This window comes from Schistocerca gregaria, chromosome 8 (assembly GCF_023897955.1).
Source record: "Schistocerca gregaria isolate iqSchGreg1 chromosome 8, iqSchGreg1.2, whole genome shotgun sequence".
Taxonomy (NCBI): Eukaryota; Metazoa; Arthropoda; class Insecta; order Orthoptera; family Acrididae; genus Schistocerca; species Schistocerca gregaria.
This window is the reverse complement of record NC_064927.1, coordinates 204,631,943-204,655,301: the sequence shown is the minus strand read 5'-3', so window position 1 is coordinate 204,655,301 and position 23,359 is coordinate 204,631,943. Positions and strand designations below refer to the sequence as shown.

At 39.6% G+C, this 23,359-nt stretch overlaps 1 protein-coding gene across 5 annotated transcripts in view; it reads left to right on the top strand.

The window, feature by feature from the left end:
* The window catches only part of LOC126284136 (iron-sulfur clusters transporter ABCB7, mitochondrial-like), a 75,325-nt gene that overhangs the window by 41,578 nt on the left and 10,388 nt on the right, over window positions 1–23,359 (top strand). For all 5 annotated transcript variants that reach the window (XM_049982848.1, XM_049982849.1, XM_049982852.1 and 2 more), the window contains 7 exons: window positions 645–821; window positions 2,974–3,148; window positions 12,728–12,885; window positions 19,558–19,721; window positions 19,829–19,958; window positions 20,432–20,575; window positions 20,661–20,792. In XM_049982848.1, the coding sequence (XP_049838805.1) occupies window positions 645–821; window positions 2,974–3,148; window positions 12,728–12,885; window positions 19,558–19,721; window positions 19,829–19,958; window positions 20,432–20,575; window positions 20,661–20,792 (1,080 nt within the window). The remainder of the gene's footprint in view (window positions 1–644; window positions 822–2,973; window positions 3,149–12,727; window positions 12,886–19,557; window positions 19,722–19,828; window positions 19,959–20,431; window positions 20,576–20,660; window positions 20,793–23,359) is intronic.

Here is a 23,359-nt window from a genome sequence, read left to right as displayed (position 1 = left end):
TCACCAGATTTATCCATCTACACTCCTTAACACTTGTTTATTCTTCTTGGTGTTCATCTTGTAACCTCTTTTGAGGGCATGGTCAATTGTGTTTTCTCCAAGACTTTAAATTTCTCTAACACAATGACAGTGTAGTAGGCAGACTGTGTTTTTATTTTTTCTTCCCATTCCAGATTTTAGTTTAGTATTGTTTATAGCTTTTCCAATGTACAGATTGAATAACATTGAAGATTGACTGCAACTCTGCCACTCCATCTTCTCAACTACTGCTTTCCTTTCATGTATTCATTCTTGCACAGAAACCAGACTACAATTTAATGGTGTAGATAACATTTCACTTCCAGTGTTCTATTACTTCTGAATGGAAGATAATGTATTTCACTCAACATTACCAAAATCTTTTTTTTTCTAAATCTACAAATACTAGAAGTGTATGTTGTCTTTCTTCAACCAGTTTGCTAATATAAGTTGCAGTGTGGTCTGTAATGCCTTGTATGATCTTACATATCTCTGGGACTCGAACTAATCTTTCCGCAGGTCAGCTAACCAGTTCTTCCATTCTACTGTAGCTGATTTGTGTGTAGTGCCAACTATCAGCTTATTACCTTTGGTCAGCAGATAAAAAAATATATTTCTGTTTTCAGGGATCTCGGTATGGTTCCGAATTTGCTGCTGTTTCCTTGGGCTGTGTTGCTACATATGCTGCTTTCACACTTGCAATCACACAGTGGCGTACAAAGTTCCGTGTTCAGATGAACAGGGCAGAAAATGAAGCAGGAAACAAGGCTATTGATTCATTAATTAACTATGAAACTGTTAAGGTAAAGCAATGTGGACTACAACCAAGCTGTTGTTTAACATGAATATAAGCTGCAGTGAAGATCTCTTGAAAGGCCATTTGCTGAAACCAGTGAAACAGTGATCTGATCAGTGGCAGTGGACAGAAATTCACTAAAATAAGACTGTTGGCTCTCATGACCTTTCCTCAAGATGAAAATGGACAAGGAAGTATAATTGCCAGTGGGAAGAATATAAATTGGGAGATCCAAGGTAGGTTGTCGTTCTGTTAAATTCAGATGGGAATAAAACAAACATTGACAATAGCTATGGATAAAAAGCAATGGGAAGGGAGGATACACTTGTCTATCTCGATAGAGAAATGAAGCTGGAGAGGGAGAGAGACAGACAGTGAAAATAAATGGAAATGTAAATGCAATTTTCACATGTGTCGTTGTATGCACCAAGCATACCATATGTGAATGGAATGGGGGAAAAACTAATAACTGGTACAATGGGACGTACCTTCTGCCATGCATCTCAAAGCGATTTACAGTGTGTAGGTAGCTATAGATATAGATAAATTTTAGTGGTTCATTTCTAGTTTTGCTTTTCGGGAATCCAGACAATGCAAAAAAGTGACATTTTACATTACAAGGTGGTGTTACATGGCCCTGTGGACAAAAATAGCACCAATTTCTGCTGCATCTGGGAACTTGTGAGTGAAATAGATGCATAAATCATTTCAAAAAGCTGTTGACCTCATGACCTTCAGCAAATGTCTCTTTATGATTTTTTTTCCTCTAAATATGGAGATGCTTTTTTTGGTTTATTTCACGTATTGTTTTGTCACCATCTTTTGGCCATTAAAAGGCTATTACTATATCTAATGTATGTTGCCTTCCTTCGGTGACTTACCTGAGAAAAAGAAACAGGACCCTAGTTGTGTTTTTAAGGGATTGTTAATAGAATGTACTGCATAATTTACCTAAAAACAATGGGAAATGTACAGTGAAATGATTCGACTAGGTCTTAAGTCTAAAATTACCTAATACCCAGTGAGCATTTTATCACAGAAAAATCTGTTTCTCATTGTTTGTGGGTGCTGCTGCTGCTGCAGATCAGATCACTGTTAAACTTGTCAGAGTACAGCATTCTTATCTCTGCACAGGTGTATTGCTCAAAATATTTATCAGAAGCTTTATGTACTACATTTGTAAGTTGTTTATTTGTGTGAAATTGTTTTAAAGAATTCCAATTTCAAATACTCCTGTGTTAGTGTGCAATTTTCTGGGAATATAAACACAACTATAGTGTTTCTTTGATGATGAAAAGTAATATAAAAATATATGAACAATTGTGTTTGTTATTTATTGTAATTATACCAGTCAAAATGAATGTTCTCATTCGAACACTTTCACAGCAAAATAGACATTTAAATGACTAGTGCTTGTCAGTTTTCCTTTTGATGAACAACTACTGCAAGAATTTATCTTATTCTGTAGAAATTCATAAAATGAAAAAGTAACTATATAGCAGTTGGCTGGTGAAAGCTGGAGGTCATGGTAAATGGAGCAAATGAACAGAATTGACAGAAATAATAATTGGAATTCCACATACTATATTCAGTTGCTACTGTGTGCTGTTGAATTTTAGCTTTAAGAGGGTATTCCATAATTTTTCTTGTCTGTACTTTATCTCTCTATTTTGTTAAATGTTTATAACAGCAAATGAACCCACAATTTGTGTATTATTTGTGTAAGCCCTTCTCCAATAGTTTGTAAGCAGATTTTGTTTTTATTTAATCTTGGTTGCATTCTTGCACTTGTTGCACAACAGGCAAGGTGAATATGTTTTCTGAAACTGTGTCATTATTCCTAAAATTGTGTGTGTGTGTGTGTGTGTGTGTGTGTGTGTGTGTGTGTGTGTGTGTCCACAATCTGGATATTCTACAGCAGTTATACAGAGAACATTCTCGCTCTCTCACTCAGTAACACTAACATAGCATTATTTATGGATACTTTATTTGGATTTACTTCATGTTGCTCAAGTCAGGTAGCAACAAATGAAACAGACTTGTGCCTGATGTTCAGAGTTGTTGTTTAAAGTCTTTTTCATATTGATGCAGTTCACTAGTTTCAACATTTGTGTATGTGACTTTGGACATTACAGTTTGTTGATTTTTACCTCTCGCAGTATTTCAACAATGAGCAGTATGAGGCAGACAGATATGATCGGGTACTGAAAGACTATGAGCAGGCCTCACTGAAGACAAGTACCAGTCTTGCTTTGCTTAATTTTGGCCAAAATGCTATTTTTAGTGGTGCTTTAAGTCTTATAATGGTGATGGCTGCCAAGCAAATTGCTGCAGGTGAGTTTAGTATTGCATGTTGTGGTAATTCTTTAATTATGCCCACTGTCACTTAGAAATGTTGGTTTGTGTACTGAAAGAAATGTTTAAATATTCCCCAGTAACAAAACACATTTAAATGGCTCTAATCAAGTATCTTGTTAGATAATAATTTAGTTTTGTAAAGGAGGTAGGAAATAGCCCTTATTTTAAAGTTTACTGGACAAAATATCACCACTTTTGTAAATAATGGCAGTTAACTGGTACATATGCATGGGTAAGTTGCATAGATCAGTAAGAGTAAGTCAGGTCGACATAGATAGAATCCCGTTTGGACATACCCGTGATCGCATTGTGAATAAAATTGCCCTATTTGTTGGTGTATCAACACTTACCAACAAGCATGTTACAAGGAATGATGATCCTCTGTCATGTAACTTAGTGTAAGGAAAGTGGTTATAAAAACTTCCTAACTACAGGAATCTGAGACAGTTGTCATACCTTGTCTTGACTATAGGTTCCGAACCTGACCGAAATTTCTACCGTCACTAACTGCAGGTCCACTTCACTTAATTTCTGAATGAAATTTTGAACAGAACTGTTTGCAGTGGTAATTTGAGAGTTGGGTACCTCACAAAAGGCCATTGCTTATAAACATTCTTACTGAGCAAGTTTGCTTTTATTCTCCTCCTTCGTGATGAGAATGCTGTGGACATTCCCATCTTCCAAGCTGGCAACAGCTCTGCTCGCAGGGCTGCAAATGTGTGTTCCTGCTTTGAAGCACACTCGGGCACCCTTTAACAGCTTGACTGACACACTAGACCAGAAAGGAGCTATCATGTTTGGAGGTGCACATGATCTTAGTGTGACCTTAGCCCCATAGAAAATGTCTGGGACTATTTGGAGCAGCAAATGAAATGCAGATGTCAACATCACCATAATTTGGTAGCTCTGCAGGATGTGACGGTCAGCGAGTGCCTTTAGATGAAATAGTCTACCTGAAGAACCTGACATATGCTCTTCCTCACTGAACGGAGGCCATTATCAAGGCTAGAGTTGGCAGTAACAGCTTCACTGTGAGTACTGAGGAAGAATAATTTTTTGTCTCATGTATTTGACAGACAGGAGCCTATTTTGTCAATGGCATTGTATATGAAACTCACATAATTTCATTCTTTGTGGTATGGAGAGTGTGAATGTGCCCAAAAATCATATAGACACAAGTAGAACTGCATGTACGAGGAAGTGATGAATATATAATAGAGGGAAACATTCCACATGGGAAAAATATATCTAAAAATAAAGTTGATGTGACTTATAAACAAAAACACTGGCAGGTCTATAGATACACACAAACAAACACAATCATACACAACCAACGGTTGCTTCTTCAGAAAAGAGGGAAGGAGAGGGAAAGACAAAAGGATGTGGGTTTTAAGGGTGAGGGTAAGAAGTCATTTCAATCCCGGGAGCGGAAAGACTTACCTTAAAGGGAAAAAAGAACAGGTATACACGCGCGCACGCGGTAAGTCTTTCCGCTCCCAGGATTGGAATGACTCCTTACCCTCTCCCTTAAAACCCACATCCTTTCATCTTTCCCTCTCCTTCCCTCTTTCCTGACGAAGCAACCGCCGGTTGCAAAAGCTCGAATTTTGTGTGTATGTTTGTGCGTCTATCGACCTGCCAGCACTTTTGTTTGGTAAGTCACATCATCTTTGTTTTTAGATATATTTTTCACACCTGGAATGTTTCCCTTTAATATATATACTGTGCAATGTACTTCATTTTTCAGAATAGAACTTAGTGCTCAATCCAGAATTGTTCATTCATATAAAAATCAGTGAAGGAAAATATGGATGATGCAGGGGACATTCAAACTTCAGATCTGAGGTTATCACAACAGCTTCGTGAGCTACGCATTGTCATACTTCAACATACTGACAGCAATCAATTTTGACCAATTTAAGAGCTTTTTCCCCCTAAGGTAAGTCTTTCCGTTCCCGGGATTGGAATGACTCCTTACCCTCTCCCTTAAAACCCACATCCTTTCGTCTTTCCCTCTCCTTCCATCTTTCCTGAAGAAGCAACCGTTGGTTGCGAAAGCTTGAATTTTTTATTTGTGTATCTATCAACCTGCCTGCGCTTTTGTTTGGTAAGTCACATCAACTTTGTTTTTAGAAGTGATGAATATGTTAGAGCAGGAATTTTACTTCTGACAGACGACCTGAATAGTTTTTAAAGTTCAAATTTTTTTTTATAAAAGGATACAAAAAATATCATTAGAATAATATTGTGTAATGAAATATGAGTAGTAATATGTAGTTTATTATATTATGACTTAATCTGTAGGGCGGGAACAGAATCACTGGTGAAATTCTGTAGTGACTGAGAATAATAATAATAGTGAATGGAGAATAATTCCTGTACTTCATGCACCAAATGGCTGCAATAAATTTATTATTATTATATTATGATTGTGGTGCTGAAAATTCGGTATGAATTTTGTGCAGCCAGTTGTCAGACAGTATCTAAAACTCAGGATTAGGAGGAATTTAAATTACGTCGAAAGTGTCGTCATGCAAGCTACTTAACTAAATAGTTAAATGCTGCTACTGGGTTATAAGTATAATGTATTTTCAGACAGTTCCTTCCTGCCCTTAGTAGAATTGACACTCATGCACTAAACTAAACTGACTGTGTAAAATTACTTCGGATTCAGCTAACTTATAAGGTGATCATAATGAAGTACTATTGGTAATACTCAGATGCCAGAGTGCAGCAATTGAGTCATAAATATGAAAATTCTAGATACAAGGTGATTCTGTGTTGATGTTACAATCATCAAATAATCAAGCAGCAAAGTTCAATATAATCTCTCATTGTGTTGACCCAAGCACACAATTTTTGTCTTATTTTACACATTTCACCACCTGCTATTGCACCTGAAGTAAATAAAGCAGAAGTGAACAGCAAGAATATAGTATAAAGTAAATAACCATTCATCTTGCAGAAATCTTTTTCTAACTTCCTAATACACTTGTTCTTAAATAGTCTTTGTTGCTGATGGTTCCAGCTGAACTTCGATTTACAAACTCACAACACAACACAAGACACAAAAAGAACTTGTGTAGACATTCTCTCTCATGAGAAGATATTCAACCAGCTCATGTCTAACATAAAGTGAGAAATTGATAATCTCAAGTGATTTGAAAGAAAAAAAAAGTACCTTATTAGCTTTTGCTTGCACAAATTAACTGGATATGTAGATTCAAGGATTGAAAAATTCTGTTTGCTACATGGAAGGTAACAGCGTTCACTGTAAAGCTGCGTAACAGGTAGTAATGTACTGTAAATAAGACACAATATTTGCAGATGTAGGCAAACATTTTCTTTCAAAATTATCATTGTAATAAAGTAAATATTAAGCTACCAACGGCAGGTGAACAGCAGCTATATAGTATGGTTGACAAACACCTGCTTTCATAATGAGTTTTCTTCCTAATTTATGTGATTAAATTTAGCTGGCTATTTGCACAAATAGCATTAAATGGTGTACTGATAGTTTATTGTTAATTCACTAAACAGATTAACAAAAAACAAAGAATGTTGAATTCTTAATGTATATCTTGCTTGGTACCAAAACCCTGCAATTTCTCCTTCATGAGGTCTGCAAAAAGTGAATGAATAAACGAATTACTTGGGAATAGATGTAAGGGCCTAGAATTATGATTCCTAAAAATAATGTTAGGCTGCAGAAAAAGTTAATTTTTTATGCAAATATTTGTTCAGCAGTATTTGCTTAGCATGTGGATGTCATCCAGTATTAAGACTGGTGGAAGTATTCTCTAGGTCACATTTGCCAAAACCATTTACCGCGGAAGCCTTAAATTATGATATTCAGTTCACTTCATTAGTTGTCTAATTTACATAACAGCTACAAAGCAGATTTTCTGCGAACATAATGAAGTACTGTTGGTAATACTCAGATGTCAGGGTGCAGCCAGTCAGTCATAAATATGTAACAAAAATTCAAGATACAGGGTGATGGTGGTGGTGATGATGATGATACAAACTCTCAGGAATGATGTAGAAGGGTAAATGCAACCATTAGAGATAAGAAATATTGGTTCATAAATCAGAATTGAAAGCTAAAAGCGAAAATTGTTCTTATACCTCTTGACAGTGGAATAACGTACCGGTACTGTTACTGCTAAAATCTGGACCAAAATAAGAAAAAAAAGTTTAGTCAGATGGGCTCTAAAATGCATGCCTTAAGAGGTACGAGCATTTCATCTTTGCTACTGTGCATCTTATTAGCAAGTGCCCATTACTCATAAGGTGTGCATTATAGAGCCCATAGTTACTACACACATTTTTTCTTTTATGGGTCCATACTACTGCCTTTGAAAGTTGCTCAGCCTACAATTTAAGCAGCAACAGTACCAGTACATATTTTCTTCTGTTAGAAGTAATGAATTTCGTTTCCGGACTAGGATGCCTTACCTCAAATAGATACATGTACCCTTATACATTTATCCTTCTCCATCATCCCAGAAAGTTTTTTAATTGGATGGATAAAAAAAACCTACTTACCAAGTGGCGGCAGAACACACACATAAGTTGGCTGTAATTGGTAAGCTTTCGGATCCAGTGGCTCCTCCTTTGGGCAGGAGGGATGAAGGAAAAGGGGCAGATTATGTGAAAGTCACCCAGAACCATGGGTCAGGGGGGACTTACTGAATGGGATGACAAAGAAAAACTCTAGGAAAGAGAATTTCCTTCTCATCTCATACGGTAAGTCTCCCCCGACGTGCTATTCTGGGTGACTTTCCTGAAACCTATCCCTTTCCCTAGACCTCTCCAGTCCTTTTCCTTCACCCCTCCTCCCCGAAGGAGGAGTCACTGGCTCTGAAAGTTTGCCAATTACAACCATCTTTTATGTGTGTGTTCTGCCGCCTCTTGGTGAGTAGATTAAATAATTTCGTCAGTAACTGATTGTTTTTGTTGTTATATTATCCCTCAGTTTGTATCATCATCAGAATCTCGCTGTACTGTGCCATTAGAGGATAAGTGGAGAGCACTTTTTAAACCATGTGATAAGAGATGTACAGATGCACAGTCATTAATGCAAAAACACAAAAAGTAAAAACAGGCTGCTCTATTAGAAACTTTAAATGAGCATGGCTTCCTGTAACTTACCTGTGTGGCTAGAGGAAGGAACCAATTGTAATTATATACTTATATGGATATGGTATCTGTTCTTTCGGACATGTCTGAAAGAACAGACATCATATCCATATAAGTATATAGGTCTGGCAATACTGGCCATGATCTCCTTCTGTGCGGATGCACACATTCCACGAACTCTTGTAAGACTTGGTAAGAATGTTTTCCATGAGTAATGAGTGTGTTGGGGTGGGACACTACGAATCTAGTCTGTGTGGACGTACAAAGTGAGAATGTGGGTCTTGCGGGAGGTTTGCACGAGATAGTCCCTGCAGTCGCACTATCCTCTGTGCCCTCGGTGGCTCAGAATGATAGTGTGTCTGCCATATATGCAGGAGATCCCGGGTTTAAGTCCTAGTCAGGACACACATTTTGTCCAATTGTAATTCGTCACAGAATAAAAGTCAATTATAGTGATGCATGTTTGTCAGAGCAAGTGTGTAAATGATGCCAGAAGTTAGAAAAAAATGTCAGTAGCTAATGCTCCTGTATGTTTCAGGTGCAATCTCTTATGATTCCTGATGACTGGGTGTTGTGTGCTGTCCTTAGGTTAGTTAGGTTTAAGTAGTTCTAAGTTCTAGGAGACTGATGACCATAGATGTTAAGTCCCATAGTGCTCAGAGCCATCTTATGACTCCATAGAACATTGGTGTCATTGTGACCATTGTGATGTGAGATGGTGTCACAGTAAATGGGATAATGGGAACATCCTCACACTAGCACCTGTTTTATCCTCTAGTTTCACAAAGTTTTCAGCATTGCCCAGAAGTGATAGTGAGACACGGCCCATTCTTTATCACCCATATAGGGCAGTTTCAGATGTATCATCAGGGAAGATTGTACAAACTGTTTTTGAGGATGGAAAAGATGGTGTTGAAGCACAACACGAAGACTACTGCTACCAGTACTTCATATTCAAACTTTATTACACTCTTTGCTCTTAAATTGGTCAAAATTGATTGCTGTCAGTATGTTGAAGTATGACAATGCGTAGCTCACGAAGCTGTTGTGATAATCTCAGATCTGAAGTTTGAATGTCCCCTGCATCATCCATATTTTCCTTCACTGATTTTTATATGAATGAACAATTCTGGATTGAACACTGTTCTATTCTGAAAAATGAAGTACATTGCACAGTGCTAGAGTTGTTGTTGTGTGTGTATATATATAAATTAAAGGGAAACATTCCACAAAGATGATGTAACTTACCAAACAAAAGTGCTACACGCACACACACAGGCGCGCGCGCACGCGAGCGCGCGCGCGCGCGCGCGCGCGCGCGCACACACACACACACACACACACACACACACACACACACACACACACACACACACACAAGCAGACATTTGTAAGGGCAAAGAGTTTGGGCAGAGATGTCAGTCGAGGCGGAACTACAGAGGCCTAGTTGTCGTTGAAAGACAGGTGAGGTATGAGCGGCGGCAACTTGAAATTAGTGGAGGTTGAGGCCAGGCGGATATCGAGAAGAGAGGACATACTGAAGGGCAAGTTCCCATCTCCGGAGTTCTGACAGGCTGGTGTTAGTGGGAAGTATCCAGATAACTCGGACGGTGTAACACTGTGCCAAGATGTGCTGGCCGTGCACCAAAGCATGTTTAGCCACAGGGTGATCCTCATTACCAACAAACACTGTCTGCCTGTGTCCATTCATGCGAATGGACAGTTTGTTGCTGGTCAATCCCACATAGAAAGCTTCACAGTGTAGTCAGGTCAGTTGGTAAATCACGTGGGTGCTTTCACATGTGGCTCTGCCTTTGATCGTGTACACCTTCCGGATTACAGGACTGGAGTAGGTGGTGGTGGGAGGGTGCATGGGGCAGGCTTTACACTGGGGGCAGTTAAAAGGGTAGGAGCCAGAGGGTAGGGAAGGTGGTTTGGGAATTTCATGGGGTGAACTCAGAGGTTACGAAGGTTAGGTGGACGGTGGAAAGACACTCTTGGTGGAGTGGGGAGGATTTCATGAAGGGTGGATCTCATTTCGGGGCAGGATTTTAGGTAGTCGTATCCCTGCTGGAGAGCCACATTCAGTTTGATCCAGTCCCGGTTAGTATCCTGTCAAATGTGGGGTACTTCTGAGGTAGGTTCTGGGTTTGAGGGGATGAGGAAGTGGCTCTGGTTATTTGCTTCTGTACCAAGTCGGGAGGGTAGTTGCGGGATGTGAAAACTGTTGTCAAGTTGTTGGTGTAATGGTTCAGGGATTCAGGACTGGAGCAGATTCGTTTGTCATGAAGGCCTAGGCTGTAGGGAAGGGACCGTTTGATATGGAATGGGTGGCAGCTGTCATAATGGAGGTACTGTTGTTTGTTGGTGGGTTTGATGTGGACGGATGTGTGCAGCTGGCCATTGGACAGATGGAGGTCAACGTCAAGGAAAGTGGCATGGGATTTGGAGTAGGACCAGGTGAATCTGATGGAACCAAAGTAGATGAGGTTGGAGAGGAAATTCTGGAGTTGTTCTTCACTGTGAGTCCAGATCATGAAGATGTCATCAATAAATCTGTACCAAACTTTGGGTTGGCAGGCCTGGGTAACTAAGAAGGCTTCCTCTAAGCGACACATGAATAGGTTGGCATATGAGGAGGCCATCCTGGTACCCATGGCTGTTCCCTTTAATTGTTGGTATGTCTGGCCTTCAAAAGTGAAGAAGTTGTGGGTCAGGATGAAGCTGGCTAAGGTAATGAGGAAAGAGGTTTTAGGTAGGGTGGCAGGTGATCGGCATGAAAGGAAGTGCTCCATTGCAGTGAGGCCCCGGACGTGCAGAATATTTGTGTGTAAGGAAGTGGCATCAATGGTTACAAGGATGGTTTCTGGGGGTAACAGATTGGGTAAGGATTCCAGGCATTCGAGAAAGTGGTTGGTGTCTTTGATGAACGATGGGAGATTGCATGTAATGGGTTGAAGGTGTTGATCTACGTAGGCAGAGATGTTCTGTGGGGGCTTGGTAACCAGCTACAATAGGGTGGCCGGGATGATTGTGTTTGTGAATTTTAGGTAGAAGGTAGGGGTGTGGGGTGTCGGTGGGGTCAGGTGAAAGGTTTTGTAGGGGGCCTAAGGTTCTGAGGATTCCTTGAAGCTCCACCTGGACATCAGGAATGGGATTACAATATCGTCCCCACTCCACCAAGAGTGTCTTTCCACCGTCCACCTAACCTTTGTAACCTCTTAGTTCATCCTTATGAAATTCCCAAACCACCTTCCCTACCCTCTGGCTCCTACCCTTGTAACCGCCCCTGGTGTAAAACCTGTCCCATGCACCCTCCCACCACCACCTACTCCAGTCCTGTAACCTGGAAGGTGTACATGATCAAAGGCAGAGCCACGTGTGAAAGCACCCACGTGAGTTACCAACTGACCTGCCTACACTGTGAAGCTTTCTATGTGGGAATGACCAGCAACAAACTGTCCATTCGCATGAATGGACACAGGCAGACGGTGTTTGTTGGTAATGAGGATCACCCTGTGGCTAAACATGCTTTGGTGCACAGCCAGCACATCTTGGCACAGTGTTACACAGTCCGAGTTATCTGGATACTTCCCACTAACACCAACCTGTCAGAACTCCGGAGATGGGAACTTGCCCTTCAGTATGTCCTCTCTTCTCGATATCCGCCCGGCCTCAACCTCCGCCAATTTCAAGTTGCCGCCACTCATACCTCACCTGTCTTTCAACAACATCTTTGCATCTGTACTTCTGCACTTCCGCCTCGACTGACATCTCTGCCCAAACTCTTTGCCATTACAAATGTCTGTGTGTGTGTGTGTGTGTGGGGGGGGGGGGGGGGGAGGAGGAGGAGGAGGAGGAGGAGGAGGAGGAGGAGGAGAGAGTGTATGTGTCCTTTTTTTCCCCTAAAGTAAGTCTTTCGGCTCCCGGGATTGGAATGACTCCTTACCGTCACCCTTAAAACCTACATCCTTTCGTCTTTCCCTCTCCTTCCCTCTTTCCTGACGAAGCAACCGTTGGTTGCGAAAGCTTGAATTTTGTGTGTATGTTTGTGTGTCTATCGACCTGCCAGCACTTTAGTTTGGTAAGTCACACCATCAGAGGGAAACATTCCACGTGGGAAAAATATATCTAAAAACAAAGATGATGATACTTACCAAACGAAAGCGCTGGCAGGTTGATAGATACACAAACATATACAAACACACTATATATATATTGTCTATGGGAATTTGACATTTTATAGTAGATAGTACCTGTGAATTGAGCATGGGGAGATGTTCAACAAGTGATACTGCTTTGCACACGTTTTGATTTAACTTTCCTACACACCATACTGAACCCCAACTTTTGATCTGCATTGATAAATATTTTCACTTATGTTTATTGCTGCTGTAATTTCTGTTTGTACAGGGCAAATGACTGTTGGTGACCTTGTAGTAGTGAATGGTCTACTCTTTCAGTTGTCTGTGCCATTGGGCTTCTTGGGATCTGTATACCGTGAAGTGCGCCAAGCTCTCATAGACATGCAGACAATGTTCACTCTTATGACAGTTGATTCCAGTATCAAGGTAGGTTGCGTTAATAACTTGTGTACCTCATACAGTAGTGAAAATCAGTATACAGGCAGGGTTCCTACAAAAGTAATTTACAATTCTGAAGCAGGCATGCATTGAATTTATTACGATAGTAGTAGATACATATGAGACGTAAAGAATCATGACAGAATTTCGTAGTTTCCTTCATAACATAACAAAATAAGGCATTTACATTTCCTAGATGGCAATTGGTAGAACACCACTCACTTTCATGTTGTATTATTGCACTATTAGTACTTTGCCCAACCTCTGTTTTTCCTAATTACCTCAAAAATTCTCTCTGGCATTGATTTTGTTAGGGTTTGTAATTCTTGCAGTGAAATTGTCACCATCTTTTCTTGCACTGCACCTTTCGGCTCACTTATGGCCTCAAATTGCCTTCCATTTCAATAAACATGCCTAGCAAGTACTCCTCAAAAGATTTTCCACATGGTTGAAATCCAGTCTACATGGAGGCCAGGACAAGCCATCAATATCCCTATCATCAAACCACTTTTTTGTCCTGCAGAAACTTGCAGATACATTCAAATCCATTCTGTCTCTGACATCTCAGTTTACATATACAGAGTTCATTCTAGTGTTCACCCGAGCAATGGGTGATTTACCTTTATTGAAGAATGTTGCCTAAACCACAACACTTCCACCACCAAAATTTCTGCTCATTTTTACCTGCGGCTCTGTTCTCAGATCATGCTAGTCGTATTGAAATCCATCGGGACCATCCAAATTAAACTTCATCTCAACATTAAAGATCACATTATTCCATTTTCAAGTCCATCTCACATGTTTTTCAGCAAATTCCAATCTAGCTTTTTTGTATGTGCATTAGAGCAGGTTTCTGCAGTCGTTTTTTGAATGCAAGGTGCTTTCATTGGACAACATTTGTTGTACATGTCTGGCAGTTACTGGCAATTGTAAATCAGCAACCAATTGAGAAGAGTAACAGTTTGTAACCATTGCTTTTTTGCTAAAGTAACCCTTTCTGTGCCTCAGAACAGAAAATATGGGCAAAGCAGAAAATTATCTGTCTATATCATGCCCACAATCTAATGAAATTATCAGTGACTGTACTTGAACAAATGCACTGGTTGTCAATTTGATGCTTAGTGTGTCTCATTTCATTGTTTCACCATGATAACTGTTTTCTGCGTGTCATTATCACAAGTAAATAAAACAGAAAGAAACTTCCACATGGGAAAAATATATTAAAAATAAAGATTCCAAGACTTACCAAGCGGGAAAGCGCCGGCAGACAGGCACATGAACAAAACACACAAACACACACACAGAATTACAAGCTTTCGCAACTGGCAGTTGCTTCGTCAGGAAGGAAGGAAGGAGAGGGAAAAATGAAAGGGTGTGGGTTTTAAGGGAGAGGGTAAGGAGTCATTCCAATCCCGGGAGCGGAAAGACTTCCCTTAGGGGAAAAAAAGGACAGGTGTACACTCGCACACACACACACACACACATATCCATCCGCACATACATGTGCGGATGGATATGTGTGTGTGTGTGTGTGTGCGAGTGTACACCTGTCCTTTTTTTCCCCTAAGGGAAGTCTTTCCGCTCCCGGGATTGGAATGACTCCTTACCCTCTCCCTTAAAACCCACACCCTTTCATTTTTCCCTCTCCTTCCTTCCTTCCTGACGAAGCAACTGCCAGTTGCGAAAGCTTGTAATTCTGTGTGTGTGTTTGTGTGTTTTGTTCATGTGCCTGTCTGCCGGCGCTTTCCCGCTTGGTAAGTCTTGGAATCTTTATTTTTAATATATCATTATCACAAGTGTTTTATGTGCACAACACGCACTGTCACTAATGGTGTCTGTTTGCTATATGCAGGAAAGGCACATACTAACACTGCAGAGTGTCAACTGTCTTTATATTGAGTTCCACCATCCACCCCTTGAATCTTACATACGCTGTGTGTAACTATTTCAACCAATAATGTTAATTTTTGTACAAATGTCTATGCCTTTAATCTGATTTCCACTATTGTAGGCTTTTGTTGTTATTGGCATAAGGAGTTGTTTTAATCACCCTAACAAAAAAATTGTTACATAATTAATTTTCAGTTCTATTCATAGTGACTATTGTTTTGTGGGCATTAGGCTCTTGTACAGTGCATATTTCTCTGACTGGTGCGTAGTCCCCAGTGCTGGAGACGTCATCAGAGGCTATAACAACTCAGAAAGCAGTTACAATCACAAGTAAGGTCAACTTGAGGTTGTATTTGTTTTCTGAGTTGTTACAGCCTCTGATGGGGTATCCGTCATTGGAGATGAAACACCATGCAGGGAAAAATGCTGTGTGCTGTCCTGGTACACAATGAAATCCTCGTGCTACAGTACTATAGTACACCACTAGAGTAGCCAAAGCAGAATGGTGCAGCCCACTGAGATAGTGGAGTATTCTGCAGTAATTCATTTTCTGAATTGATAGGCAAACAGGCAGAGCAACTTTTGCTGATCTGGTGGAGTATATCATCATACGGCACAGAGGCCTGCTGGCACACATGCTTCCGGAGAGGTCAGCTAAGTCTGAATGCTAAACAGTAAAGTTACAAACCTTCTTGCTGTGAAGAAATGGAAATTTCAAAAGAAGAGGGGGGGGGGGGGGGGGGGGGAGTGTTTGGAGACCAGCATATAACAAATGAATCGATAGAGGACAAAGTGAAAAATCTGTTATGGATGAGTTTTCACACCACCTTGACATTTCGGTCATGACAAAGCCCACTGCCTGTCACATTCCACAACTGTTTAACAAGCCTGTGGAACTGAGGAAGCAGCAGAAATATTGTAGCTGTATCAGGCCAATCCAGATTACTACTTTAGCCATGTAATCACTGTAGATATCTGAAACCAAGACTAAGAAGTGAAGCAAGAGTGGAAACACGTGGATTCTGCCCCACTGAAAAACATGAAAATAGATCCAGCAGTGTGGATGGTGGTCCTGAGTTTTTGGAACATCTATCATGTGGTGTTAACAGATTGTTCTCATAGGGGCAAATCATCACAGGAGCATACTACCAAAGCCTCTTGATGGAGTTATGGAGGGCTGTTAAAGCATCACGTGAAGGTGTCCAGTGGGATTATTTTGCTCAAAGACAGTTCCCCAACTCACTCTGCATAGGAAATAGTCATACATACTTATCCAATTTTGTCTCCCAGTGACTGCTTCCTCTTCACTTTGATGACTGCTTTCTGCACTCAGATGAAGAAACCATTGGGTGGCCGGCCTTCCACAGGATCTGTGAGGTGATACTCTAGGTGATACAGTTCCTGTTTTATCAAAATGCAGACTTTTACACAAGGTCTCCCTCAAGTTATCTACTGTTACACTGTCACCAAATTTCATGGCAACAGCTTTTTTTTCCATAATTAAAATTTTATTACTAACCTTATACCTCATTAGAGATTTATTTCTCCCTTATTAGCTAATATATGTTGTACTTGATTTTACATCACTGTCAATGAATGGTAAGGAAATTGAATTTTATTTCACATTTGGTTAAGGGGTAAAAAGGTTCAGATTCAGACCAGTGAAGTCCTTTACTGCTAAAAAGTTAGTACTTGACAGAATAACAAGCCACAAGAATAGCTTTGTCATTTGTAGTAGTAATGGATGTGTTTTTTGGGAGTTGCTTGTCACAGCACTTGAATCATTGGAGCAGAGTGCTATAGGTCATCAACAGGACATTTGCCAAATTAGTATAGCTCTTATAAGTTCATTCATCATGATCTTTTCAAGAGGAAGGCTATGGACAAGTTTTGACATGGGGAGTAGGAGAGAGGGAGGGTAGAGGACGACGGCTGATGTGTGTGCAAAGGATAGAAATAGGACTTGGACACTGGCACCAAATGAGTTCATGCTGCACACGATGATGGTGTGGAGGAATGGATTGAGAGGTCATACCAAAACAGAGGAGAGAGAGACTGTGAGGAAGAATCAGTGTGAAGTTCGGCTCCTGGGGCAGGATGGAGATGGTGTACGGGGCTAGTGGAGATTGACTGGGAGGATTATGGGAATAAAGAATGTGTTGCAAGGACAACACCTGCCTGTGAAGTTCAGAGAAGCTGGTACTGGGAGGAAAGAATTAGATGGTGCAGGTTGTGAAGGAGCCATCGAAATTGAGCACATTGCACTCATCAGTTTTCTGCTGGTAAACTTTGTTCTTGTCACAGTTTGGCAGTGGCCATTCATTCAGTCCTTCCTTACTCCCACAAGCTATTGACATGTAATAAATTTTTATTACAATTTACAATCACTGCATCTTGAAAACTTGCTTTCCTTCTAGTTTAATTCTGCTACTGGACTATAGCAAAACCACTTTTTCTCTAAAAACGTGTGGCTTTGCAGTTATGGAATAAAATTTGCACTTAGTTGTCACTCTTGTTGTTTATTTATATATGTGTTCAAATAAATGCTCCATACCTCTCATCCGTTTACAGCAAACAATGTAAGCTATCTTACTCAGACATTTTACCTCAAGCTATGCAAGGTTAAGGTTTTCCAATGAGGAAGATTAGTGATGTTTATTTGCCCTCTACATCATTCCTGGTATTTAGTCATGCTTCGTTAACACATTCCTGTTAGTTTCCATTGTTTTAGTCTTTCTCCATGGGTAGAGCATAATTATCTCAAAACATTGCTAAAATAAATTATTGTAGTATCTCCTCTTAGGAATGTGCATATGATCTATTTCATGGCACTTTTACAGTAAAAACCCTGGTATGCTTCATTTCTGGTCACCTCTTTATATGATGGGTTTTCAGATACCTTATTGTTAAATCTCCCCTGCAGTGAATACATTGCAAATAATTAATTGTGAATTGTACTGATAATGACAGGATACAGACAAAACATGCAAAATACATGAAAAGCTGGATCACTGAAGACAGAAAGTAGTATTAGTAAATACTATATCACATAGTGAGTTACGTATCATCTTCAAAATGCACGAACAAATCTGTTCAAATTGAATTGTGTAAAAAGGTTCAGCTTCAGCAAAATTACAATGTATATTCAGTACACAGTGTGTGATAGCAAATTACTATTTGAGTGTCTCCTTTTCCCTTTGTATTGTATTGTGGGCCTTTTTATTTAAGTGTGTACTAGATATGCAATGGAAGGTTTCTGAAATGCTGTAATGTAGTGGCATCAGCTGTTTAGCGTAGACAATAGAAACACAGTGTAAAGTAGTTTTATAAACCCATTAATAATTTTGTACTGTATCTCCTTGGAGCACAAGATTCTATTTTATCCAAGGTATTTTGAATGAAAGCTTATTGAAACTGTGAAACAGGAGTTTTATACAGAGGTGGAAGTAACCTCTACAAGAAAGTGTAGTTTTGTAACAGCCATCACGAGATGCTGGCCACACATAGCCATAATGAGTGAGGTGAGGTGGAGCATTGGTAACACAGGGGACTGATATATGGGAGGACTGCATCTTGCTGTCTGGCCATCCAGATTTAGAGTTTCTGCGATTTCTCAGAGTTTCATAAGGTTAATGCTGGGACGGTTTATTTGGAAAGGACACAGCTGATTTTCATCCCCAAGCAGAGTATGTGCTCAGTCCTTTAAAACCTTATTGTCAAGAAAATGTTAGACATTAATCCACTGTTTTTGTTATTAATTCACTTTTTATTCTTCAAGTAACCTAGGTGAAATGTTATCCAAGCCAATGGATAGTTTTGTTTTAAGCTTTGAAATAATTTTCAGGACATGTTCTGTAACACCCCACAGGCAAAAGGAAGTCCTCAGTTTAGATGAGTTTACTGCTAAATTTTCCCCTGCTTGACTTACTAAATAGTGAACTGGAAAGGTGAAAGGGTATAAGTCTAATTTCTGCAGTTTTGACTTGAAACTGTGTTCGAAGTACCTGACAGTACTTCGTTTGTGGAAGAAAGAGGGCAGTCCTGCTCCAGACAGTGCTTGATATAGCTAGTGTTAAATGAACATGCACCCTCGTGTTTTTAGCACTGCATAAATCACCTATGGGCAGGTGAAGAACTGGAAAGATTCTTCCACAAATGAAGCAGTCCGTGAGTATTATGAATATTGTTTAAAGCCAAAGCTGCAGAAATTGGCTTATGCTCCTTTACCCTTCAGGAATCATATTTTTCTATAAAAGTCTCACATATTGTATTTGGTTCATATGGCAACATTTCCTTTCCCCTTAGTGCTGTGCTATATTACTGCAGGCTGGCATTCCTTGTATTAATTTACTACAGTTCAGGCTATTTTACTAACATTACTTGATTCACTTATCTAATCAGCATAGTAATGTGCTTTGAGGTTCTTTTAGAGACACACTGTTTCCTACAGTTTTGGTATTTCATTAGGAAGTACTGAATTTTGTTTTGTTTGAATGGAACATCATATCATCCTTTAATTTGATAATTTTTGAGTGTGTTTGATTCTTCTAATTATCTGATTCTCATAGTATTTTTACTACTTGACTTGCGTGATTAGAACTGTGGTTAAATATTTCATAGAAAAGACCCAACTTTTCCTAAGTTTTGTGAGTTTTTTCAGTGAAGAGCAGCATATGTAATTTTGACTGAACATCTATTCACAAGGGAGATATATGATGAGATTACACAGCCAGTTCTGAATTGTATCAGAGTGGTTTCTGTTTTCTACAGACAAAACCTGGGGCTCCAGTGTTGTCACTTACCCCATCAACGGCAACTATTGATTTCAGAGATGTACATTTTTCATATGGACCTGGCAAAAGTGTTCTCAATGGACTCTCATTCTCCATTCCTGCTGGTAGCAAAGTTGCTATTGTTGGTGGTTCTGGTACTGGGTATGTATCCTGTTAGCTCTAATTTACATATATAGTTGAGATCACCTGAATTGTAAAATTTTCTTGGTAGGTATTAAATATTTAATTATTCTTTCTTTTTTTTGCAGAAAGTCCTCTATTGTAAGGTTGCTCTACAGATTCTTTGAGCCACAAAATGGGCAGATTTTGGTGGGAGGACAGGACATCCGTGATGTTGATCTGGACAGTCTGCGAAAGTCCATTGCTATTGTACCACAGGTATACTTCTTACTAATTAATCCCATCAACCAACCCCCCCCCCCCCTCTCCCTCTCCCTCCTGGAATATGGCGTGTGAAACAATCACAAGAGAATGAGTAAAAATAATGGATGTATTTTTAGTGGGAGGCATTAAGTGGCAGATCTGGTCACAAATAAGAATTAGAACATGGTTATTCTTCTTCAGAGTACAGTCCAGCTACAGTGCCAGGACAATCTAGCAGTGTACATGTGTTTGTCTGATTAGTCCATTACCTGAACTACAAAGTTTCATTTTTTCTTTGTGCCTGCCCAACACTTAGTGCCTCTACTACAAGCTCAGTGGCTACCATTGCTAAGTCTGTTATTTAAATTCATAGAGAATCGACACATGTTTTATGCTTAATAGGATTTTGGATCAATATTTGACATAACATATATTAGAATTATAGATGCCACAGAAAAAGAAGTTAATGTGTAAACTATGTTTCATAGGACTCTGTGTTGTTTCATGATACAATCATGTACAATGTTCATTACGGAAACCTCAACAAATCAGATGAAGATGTTTACGCAGCAACAAGATTAGCAGACTTGCACGATTCCATCCAGCAGTGGCCACAGGGCTATTGCACACAGGTACATTTTTCTGTTTTGGCTAGTACTATAACGAGTACCTGGAAGAAATATTTTAATTTGAACTTTTTGTAATTGTTCTCAAAAGGTTGGTGAGAGAGGACTGAAACTGTCAGGTGGTGAAAAACAGCGCGTAGCCATAGCGAGAGCTGTGCTGAAAGGTGCCCCAATACTCGTTTTTGATGAAGCCACATCATCACTTGACTCAATCACTGAACATGTAAGTACACAATAATTTATCTCCACTTTCAATGTCTGGGGAGCAAATAAAATTAGAAGTGCTAAATAAGATGATGCTCTACCACATATCTTTCAATAAAGTTTTGTTGTTATGGCTTATAAAATTTTTATGTAAACCTTGAACAATCTCAGTTCGAAATTTATATCATTCTTTGGAAAAGAACTGTTGAAAGAAAATTACTCTTGCGGTAAAATTTTCAGTAAGCCACAGTGGCTCACAATACTGAAGTTGAGCAACTGCACCTTAGTCAGTTTGTTTATACACTGTGACTGAGAAAAAGAAATGTAGTTGTGTTTATGTGATCAGGATGTAGATGCTGTCATGTTGAAATATGTGAGATGTTTTCATGACTGTAAACTTCTTAATTGTGAGGATTTTGCAAACCTACCTATAGAGAGGTGGCTGTGAATGAGTTAAATCAGAGCTTTTTCTGGTCGAGGGGGAAGGGTTCTTCATATTTTTGTAGGCCGTGAAGAGATGCCGATGCCTTTTTGCAATTGTAGTTATGTGCTCAGCTCAGTTTAGATTCTCATTTATTACTGCTCCTAGACTCATTCCAGATGGAGAGAAATTTGTTTGTTCCATTAAACACAGGAGAGATTCCCAAAGTTTCAGGCTAATGACGAATGAGGACCGATAGTTTTGGATGGGTTTAAAAGAGTATAATTAAACCTAATACCGAATCCTGGGGGATGTGTAGTACTACCTGTTGCACTCCAACTGTGTGTAGCCAGACATGGAGGTGACTCATTGTTGGTGATGTCAGGTACTACTGTACCATTGTACTGAACTTGGAGGAAATTTTAGGTTACTCAGTGTGGTGAGTAAGGTATCAGTAAACAGTGTCAGAGGCTTTGCTAAAATCTAAAAAGGATAGTATGGGTACCTAGCGAAAGGCTATTTACAATTTGTACAGAAACCAGATGGCAGTCATATAAGTCGAGGGGCATGAAAGGGAAGGAGTAGTTGGGAAAGGAGTGAAACAGGGTTGTAGCCTCTCCCCGATGTTATTCAATCTGTATATTGAGCAAGCAGTAAAGGAAACAAAAGATAAATTTGGAGTAGGTATTAAAATTCATGGAGACGAAGTAAAAACTTTGAGGTTCGCCGATGACATTGTAATTCTGTCAGAGACGGCAAAGGACTTGAGCAGTTGAATGGAATGGACAGTGTCTTGAAAGGAGGATATAAGATGAACATCAACAAAAGCAAAACGAGGATAATGGAATGTAGTCAAATTAAATCGGGTGATGCTGAGGGAATTAGATTAGGAAATGAGACACTTCAAGTAGTAAAGGAGTTTCGCTATTTAGGAAGTAAAATAACTGATGATGGTCGAAGTAGAGAGGATATAAAATGTAGACTGGCAATGGCAAGGAAAGCGTTTCTGAAGAAGAGAAATTTGTTAACATCGAATATAGATATATGTATCAGGAAGTCGTTTCTGAAAGTATTTGTTTGGAGTGTAGCCATGTATGGAAGTGAAATATGGACAATAAATAGTTTGGACAAGAAGAGAATAGAAGCTTTCGAAATGTGGTGCAACAGAAGAATACTGAAGACAAGGTGGATAGATCACGTAACTAATGAGGAGGTATTGAATAGGATTGGGGAGAAGAGAAGTTTGTGGCACAACTTGACTAGAAGAAGGGATCGGTTGGTAGGACATGTTTTGAGGCATCAAGGGATCACAAATTTAGCGTTGGAGGGCAGTGTGGAGGGTAAAAATCGTAGAGGGAGACCGAGAGATGAGTACACTAAGCAGATTCAAAAGGATGTAGGTTGCAGTAGGTACTGGGAGATGAAGCAGCTTGCACAGGATAGAGTAGCATGGAGAGCTGCATCAAACCAGTCTCAGGACTGAAGACAACAACAACAACAACAACAACAACAGGTACCTCTTCTTTGTACAGGGCATAGGTTACTTTTATTAAAGATGATGATGTGGTGCAGTGCTTATGGCAGCCTTGTTGTTGTTTATGTACTAGGCATTTATGTAGTTGGTAAGCTGGTTGTGGACTAAATATTCTAAGGTAATGGACAATGCCAGAAGAATAGAAATGGGGTGATAGTTGTAGGATTTTGTGGTAGCATCTGTCTTGCGAAGTGTTTTGACAACTACCAGTTTCCAGACCACAGGGAAAATCTTTGCAGCCAGAGAGTGGTGGAGTATATGTTATGGGCAGCAACAATGTATCTGTAATAAGCCCAGTCATTTAGACTATAATGCCATTGAATCCAGTAAATGGTGTTCATATACCCATGATGAAATCTTCCATATGGTATTGGCAGCAACATGAATAATATTGTAATGTGCATAAGATGTCGGTTTACTTTTTTGCTGGGACAATGGGATCAGTTGCAGCCTTCAACTTGGTGTCGCACAAATTTATTTAAAGAGTACTTGATTGTGTCTGTCATTTAATGCCTGAGGTTAGTGTCTCTCACAGATTAATTGCCTCTTTTCCACTTCTAATTGTAAGCAGTCTGATTTTCAGGGATGGGTTGTCATGTATGTATGCCAGATATTTAGTGTCTGGGATTCA